Below are 8,115 nucleotides of genomic sequence, written 5' to 3'. Positions count from 1 at the left end.
GGATTATATGCCCCGGGGCATACCCCAACTGGGCCAACATCATCTGACCCCACGGATGAAACGGTAGTCTGAAACCATGCCGATACATATCTGTAAAAATCATCACGGAGCCATCCGAGGGATATCTGACTACATCAGCCTCCGTGGGTAACCTCAAGCCCACATAGGCTGGCACACAAAAGTCTGTTCGTAGCTGGGCCAATTTCGCTTCTGTAAGTGTATTCCGCCTCGGCAACGGGACACCAACCCCGGATGTCTAATCCCTCTGACACCGAAGCCACTGCTATACCCACAGACCCTGATGGTGATGCCTGGTTGCTCGAACCCACTTCTTGCGTCTGAGGCAAGGCTAGAACCCGATTTGCTATAGCCTCTAACTCTATATAATTTCTCTGCATCTCCCTATATGCAGCCGACCCAGAGTCTCCCGATGGCTCAGCCCTCTCACCCCCAGGCCCTATCATCCTACTTTCTATGGTTCCTTCCACCATACCCTCTGTCTCTGAACTTTCCTCTTCATAATATATATATTGACTCGGCTCTGGACTCTCAGTATCATCCCCGCCGAAGGCAGGGGGGTCAAGACTTTCCCTATCAGAACTTTCAGACATCTACAAATACGGAAAAACAAGAAAAAGGAACTAAATGCACATGCGGAGAGGATCAAACCACAACAACAGAAATTTGACAAATCTTCATGCCAGGCAAGAATTCTACATGTTCATACAAATTCAAGGTGTTCATCATGTTCATGCTCATGTTCATGCATATTCAAAGTGTTCTTCCTAAGCCTTCAACATGTTCATACAAAACAAGACATTTCAATTCAGAAGTTCTAGCGAAATAAGGTCTAACCTTGTTCGTAGCACCAAAAATGGATTGCCGGAAATCACCTCCGCCACAAGCACCACCACAATCTTCTCGCCGGAAATCGCCTCCTCTCCTTCAAATCCTCACAATTTTTTCTCAAACTCAAGCCAAGTGTGATGCCTTCACCACCCAAGTTCCTATTAAATAGCCAACTAAGGGTACCACGTCTCGATTCACGAGCAAACCCTAGCACCCTTTCATCTTTTCCCTCTCAAAACCCTTGTACCTACACATTTTGAAATTCAATTTTCAAAATGCACAAACCACCAAAAACAACAAATTGAGGTAAAATTAGGGGCCTTGCCGAACGGCAAGGCCCGTGCAAACACAAAATGCGGCCCTCAAAATTCCAAGTGTGCTAGACTACCTTGTAAGCCCAAACCTACTACAAGGCTAGGCCCAAATTTGATCAAGACACCCCAGCCAATTCCACCACATAATATAAATGGGCTTGCCGAACGGCAAGGCCCGAGAAACAACAAAGGGGGGACTCACCTTTTCGGTCAAAATACTCTCCACACCCAGCTATTTTTCGGCCCAGCTCGTGAAGACCACTCGTCCAGCTCCAAAACTGCCCGGGCCCTACGACCGAAGCCGTGCCCACAACTGCCCGTCGGCGCCAAGCTTTTTGCCGAACGGCAAGAGCCGAAGAGATCCAAATTTCTACACCCTTTGTCGAAGTGTGAAACAAGCCAACACCACCCTTGCCGATCGGCAAGGGTTCAGCTAGTCCTCCTCGGACGGAAGCCTGCCGCAGCCGTACTCACCACTGCCCAGCCCAATCTGATCGCGGCAGCTCCCTTGCTCAGCCCCTAGCCTTGCACAGCCGACGCCAGTCAGTTGCCGAAGCTACAAACTGGCCTTCACTCCACGAGTTGCCGAAGCTACAAACTGGCCTTCACTCCTTCCCAATCACCCTTGCCGAACGGCAAGGGTCCAGCCACAATCACAATGAGCTCGCAGCAGGATATGCTCCCAATCCGTGGTCCCTAGCTCCCACAATCGGATCGTGCTCCTGCCGCCATACCTAAAGACCTAGACAATTGCCACCACAACCTTTGCTCCACAAATTTGCCGAACGGCACTCTCAAAATCCCAGCTCTATTTATGCCAAACGGCACACCACTCAGCAGCCTGAAAACAAACACCCTAGATCCTTCTACATGGCCCAAGCCCACATCAAAATACCCAACCTTCTTGCTCCTAGACCCAACAAGGAAAGGAAGACCTAGCACACCAAGATCTCTACCCCAAAGTGACGAAGGGAGAACTGCCGAACGGCATGTTGGTCATCCCATTTTTATACCCCTATCAAAACCCTAGCCTTCTTACATGCCGAAGCACACTTTGGCCAAACCCTAGCCTTCTTACATGCCGAAGCCCACTTTGGCCAAACTCAAGCCTTTCTTACTCGCCGAAGGCCCAATCCAAGCTAAGCCTTCAACCTCTCTCAACACGGCCTAGCTCCCAATCCAAAAAATAGCTAGACCCCTGCCGAACGGCAAGGGCCATGGAGACATTTTGGAGAGTCGAAAATTTTCAAAACGACCCGGCTCTCTTGAAGGCCTAGCTCCCAAGCCATCCAAAACAAAAAAAATAGCTACACCCTTGCCGAACGGCAAGGGCCATGGAGAAGCTGTGGAAGGCCCAATCCAAAATGGCCTAGCTCCCATTCCCCAAAAAAAAAAAAAAAAAAAAAAAAAAAAAAAAAAAGGGAGCTAGACCCGTGCCGCACGGCAGGAGCCATGAAAGAATTGGAGTCTCCAAAATTTTCAAAGTACCCGGCTCCCTCGAAGGTCTGGCTCCCCTGGGGACCCAGCTCCCATCCTATCTGCAACATGCCCAAGTACCCAGGTACCCAGCTACCATGTGTTGACGCAACTCCTAGCTTGCCAACTTGGGGGACTAGGGAGTGCCCTGCGACTCCCAATGAAGCTGGAATGCTCGGTTACAATTACAAAAACTCACAAGTTCCCAACCCAGAAGTTACTTCTCGACCGCGAACTTGGGGGACTACTGTTTACACCATAATGAACCGAGCAGACCCAGCATCAAAGCGACTAGCACCAAGGCAGCCACGCCTTCTCCCATGCCGAAGGAAGGCACACTTCCGAGGTGCCAGACACCTGCCGAAGCTCTCAGCTGCCAAACCTAATCCCCAGGACACGTGTCGTCACCACAACGGCTTGCACAAAGTCCCACATTGGAACTTTGTGCAAAGCTCCCACTTTCACTTCCCTATAAATAGGGAACAGTACTCAGGTAAAAGGAAGAGACTACTCTCCCACTTTTACTGTTACTCTGCCAGAATTACTACTTGTAATTGACTTAGGCATCGGAGAGCCTTCGGCCGGCACCACACCGGTGTCCGAAGCTTGACGATTGCTTCTCCTCTTTTTACCTTCTACAGGTCTCTCACCAACCCATTTCACCAAGGGCCTCAGCCCTCTTCTCTGCTGAAGACTCAGCACATCTAATCACTAAGTTGAACTCAATATTGGCCGGGCCATTTTGAGCATCAACACACAAGAACACGATGATTGAGTTTGTTACAAGAAATTGAAGATGCCGATTTGTTAATATTGTAAAGATGCCAGTTCATCAAAATTTGTGTAAAACCAAGGGTTCTTCCAACTCTTATCCAAACTCTCACATAGAGTGGGTCGTACATCGGTTGTACATAATTTTTTAAATTTATAGGACACAATCATATGAAAAAGTTGAGATAAAAGTTGAGATAACTCTGCACCTCTCTCATATTTCCCTAAAAATATATGCTCACAAATCATTGTGCGGAGGTAGTTTTTCACATGGGCTGTCTGAATTTCCAGGAGTATGTAATCAAGGCTATACAGCAAGACATTGCTGTACTTCTTGCACATCTGGTAGCATTCATTTGTAGTGGTGAAGTCTGACATCACAAGACTCATGGTAAGCTTGGTACACACATTTTGGCAAAGGAAGCGTTATTGCTAGCTACAAAGTGATTTGGTTGCTTCTAGACCACGCAAAAATGTGACTAAAGATGCACTCTCTTATTTGATTATTATAAAAAAAAGGAACTCTTTCATTGACTTAAAAGAATGAGATGGGGTGGAAATGCTGAATGTGAATGCAGCTTTGAGCATTTTACATTTTGCCTAATTGAGCTGTCTTCATGATTCCAATGAGCAAAGTGCCCACTGATATCCAATATGTGTTTGGACGGTTGGTCCTTTTCACAAACAAAACTGATGCAGAAAAAGGGAAAGGAGACAGGTAAATGGGGAAGGCTTAGGTTGGCATGTGGGTCTCCAATTTCGAATTTTTCAACAAACTTAGCACGCGGATGGCTTATGTGAGGGTGAATTGGACTGCAAGACACCTCCTCAAATGTGCCCCTAACGCGCTAAATTTCGTGAAAATTTTGAAAAAAAGAAGAAAAAGAGAGTATGTTATTGTCTTAAATTGCAACAATTGATAAACTACATCCTAAGCACAAAAATTCTAACATCAGAAGCTTCTTTATTGAACCTTTACATTTTGCCTAGTTGACCTGTATTCAAGATTCAAATGAGCAAAGTGGGGCTGATCTCCAATATGTGGGTTGGGCGGTTGGTCCCTTTTTCACAAACAAAACTGATTTAGATAAAAGGGAAAGGAGACAGGTAAATCGGAAATGGGTAAGGCTTGGTTTGGTATGTGGGTCTCTCTAGACTGTATGTGTGTGTGCTCATAGCTGTAAAGGAGCAAGTGTTCAACGCTTGGCCTCAGCTTGCAGCCAGAGTTGTCTGTTCACCGACGCAATGGATCAATCACCTCCACCCTAGAATTTTGTATTCAATTCTTTGATTTCCTTTCTTCACTTTTGATCCACCAAGAAAAATTGATTCAAGATTGAGAGTGTTGAAAATGCAAAGTAAAATCACCCTATTGTATGGTACTAAAGTTCTGGTATAATTTGTCCACGTAATTTATAATATGAGTGAACGACAAGATTGAAATATTGACAATTTTTATCCAGTATTAACCCAAAAGATCATTAAAAAAAAAATTAAGTTAAATTTAAAATTTGTAGTTTGGTTTAGATTAGAATTTCTACTTTTGTTGGCTTGACCTTAAATTCTTTTATCATGCACATTTTTATTAATGAATGAAATGAACCTAGAACTGTTGTAGTATATGAATCTTGAATTTCACATTGGCAAGTATGGTGCTGATTTCACTCTCAAGTTTCCACAAGGTCCAAAAAAACATTGTAAGCGTTGAATTAGGGTCATAACCAACACCATTCAAGAAAGCAACTCCCTCTAGTTCCTCTTCCTAGAAATTATTACAGAAACTTTACACATTTAGACAAACGCTAATATCAAATTGTAGAGTTAAACAAATCTTAAACCTATATAAATCGAGAATTGTTTGCGCACATGAATAACGGGACAAAACTGATAGATTTAGTTTACTAATCACAAACCTAAGAAAAGTCCATCTGATTATACTTTGTTTGCCGTGTAAAGTGTGAACTCATTCTCCCATTTAGTAAGTTTAGTACAAAAAACAGTTCTATTCACACCAATGAATAAATATTCAAAAACCGCGTTGAAGGACAATGCATCTATGATCAATCTTCTAGATTTCAAAGTGCTTTTTGGCGCCGCAAAATCACTTCTCCAAATGCAAGGCATATTCCCCATAATCTCCTCTTAAATTTAAAGCCCACAATCTTGGGCATGTGGCTTCATGTGTCGCCATGTGGGTGGCTTTATTAGAAGCCTAAGTAACTGCGCTCCTAGACAGCCAGAGCTGTCAAACTCTCTCTACTTTTGCCACGCGGCTCGATTTAAAGAGGATTAACAGGTAACATTGAACAGGAAATTAAGAATCTTATTTTATACTTTGGTTTTACTTTTTGGAACGCCATAAAAATCAACCCAACTGGTCTCCAAGTCACATATAAATATTGTACATTTCGTAGCACCATTCCAAAAACCCAAACCCCCCCAACCTCTCTCATATTTTTCTTCTTTGTGCTCTATGCCATGGAGCACTGGACCAGAGGACGGACCATTGGCCGTGGCTCCACCGCCACCGTCTCCCTTGCCACCGCTGCCCTCTCCGGGGAACTATTCGCTGTAAAGTCCACCGAGCTCTCCTGCTCATCTTTCTTGCAGAAAGAACAATGTCTTTTGTCCAAGCTGAGCTGTCCAAATATAGTTGAGTACTTGGGCTGCAATGTTAGCACTGAAAACAATAGGCCTATGTACAATCTTCTCATGGAGTACGTGCCCGGTGGCACGCTTTTCGATACAATTCGAAGGCATGGAGGGCGGCTAGAGGAGCCCGCGATTCAATTATACACACATCAGATTGTGCAAGGCTTGGAGTATCTTCATGTGAATGGATTGGTACATTGTGACATTAAGAGCCAAAACATTTTGGTAGCTGAAGAGTGTGTCAAAATTGCTGATCTGGGTTGTGCTAAATCGGTACAAATAGTTGCAGGGGATGAAGACTCTGCCACCTCAAGTACTATAATTTCAGGCACACCGGTGTTCATGGCGCCAGAGGTTGCACGTGGAGAAGAGCAGGGGTTTGAAGCAGACATATGGGCTCTTGGATGCACAATCATTGAAATGGCCACTGGTGATGGCCCTTGGCCGGAGCTTAACGACCCAGTTTCAGCTCTTTATCGGATTGGATTCTCCGGTGACTTGCCGGAGATTCCAACCCGGCTTTCGAACAAGGGTAAGGATTTCTTGAACAAGTGTTTGAGAAGAGACCCAAGAGAGAGGTGGACAGCTAACCAACTTCTTGAACATCCATTTCTTGAAGAGTGCTTGGGGTCTAAAACAGAACAAGTAAGGGAATTCAACTTCACTATGAGGTCTCCTATTAGCGTGTTGGATCAAGGCCTTTGGGATTCACATGAAGCCTTTGAAAGTCCAAAGGAACAATCTGTTGTTGAAGGTGTTTGTTTGAATTCTCCATTGGAAAGGATCAAGAGGTTGATTGGAGGCACTTGTTCTGCATTTTCAAATGCACCCAATTGGGAATTTGATGAAAATTGGTCCACTGTTAGAAGCAATGGCATTGAGGAAAGCCAAAACTCAGGGACAAGCAACAATGTCATCTCAGTTGATGAACCTGTGGCTGCGACTTCACCAAATGTGGCTTTAACTTATCATGAAGAGCTTGACAGTTCATTGTGTGATGATGATGATGAGAGAAGTTTTTTTATGGCATTTAGTTTGACAGAAGATTCTTTTGTACCAAACAATCTTGAAATTGAATCAGATAATCAGAATTTTCACTTTATTCACTCCCATTGTTGTCATTCATGTTTTAATTTTGCCGGCCAATTAGAACCAGTGGAGGTTAAGTTTCTGTCATTTGTTTTCTATTTTGTGTTTGTTTTTGTACCAATGGCTGCAACTTTTGAATTAATTAAACAAGGTTCATATGACATACCAATCTCTCTATAGGGTACCAAAACTGTGGTTTTTTGTTTCTTTGCCAATTTGCCAAAGTTAGGAATGGGAAGGGTTTTCTTACACACACACATTGTCAATGTGTCGAGATTCGAACTTGAGATCATTAATTTAGAAGTAAGGACCATTTTCTTCCGTTGACACCGAAATTGTGGTTAATTGTTATTCTAATTATACATCCTAGGTTAATTGGATTTTTATATTCACCCCTTTTGGCCTCTTATGCTGTCTCTATACGCAAATCGAGAGGAGCTGTCTCGTGTTAGCCAAAAGGAGAAAGAAAACCAGCTGTCTCTCAAGTCTCTTGTGCATATTCTTCGTATGCGGCGAGCTTTTTTCTTGTTTTTGGTTTTGATTTTCTGTTTTTGTTTACAACCCCACTCATTTATCTTAGAGAGCTTTGCATTATTTTATTTGCACCAAAGTTTTGCAAGCTAGGCCAGCCTTTTTGTTTGCATCATTGCCAACATATGTGCTTTCAATTAAATAAATCGTGTGGTTGCATATTTTTTCTTTTTCCCAATATTTTCTGCTCATGACGACAATATCATGTGGGCATTAGGGTTTCACTGACATGCATGTGAATGAAGGGTTAAATGCATTGGCCTCCATCCATTTACAGTCTGTGAAATATTGTGCTCTGTGTTCTCATTTTGTTTTAGGAGCCTTTTCAACTTTGTTCCTTTCCCTTTATCCAGTAAGGGCAATGCCCTACGTGGACCGCAGGCTAGGGGAGATTATTCAAGTCTCGTATATTGACTTGACACCAAAGTCAGTT

At 43.6% G+C, this 8,115-nt stretch overlaps 1 protein-coding gene across 1 annotated transcript; it reads left to right on the top strand.

Moving 5' to 3' along the window:
* Positions 5,833 to 7,331, top strand: LOC18779106 (mitogen-activated protein kinase kinase kinase NPK1). The gene has a single exon (XM_020562301.1). The coding sequence runs from the start codon at positions 5,889 to 5,891 to the stop codon at positions 7,329 to 7,331; it is 1,443 nt and encodes a 480-aa protein (XP_020417890.1). The 5' UTR covers positions 5,833 to 5,888.

Source organism: Prunus persica, chromosome G4 (assembly GCF_000346465.2).
Source record: "Prunus persica cultivar Lovell chromosome G4, Prunus_persica_NCBIv2, whole genome shotgun sequence".
Lineage (NCBI taxonomy): Eukaryota > Viridiplantae > Streptophyta > Magnoliopsida > Rosales > Rosaceae > Prunus > Prunus persica.
This window is presented reverse-complemented; position numbering and strand designations above follow the sequence as displayed.

Bases quoted from the DNA above. Each gene is read 5' to 3' on its own strand.
- LOC18779106 (XM_020562301.1), top strand. From the start codon at position 5,889: ATGGAGCACTGGACCAGAGGACGGACCATTGGCCGTGGCTCCACCGCC.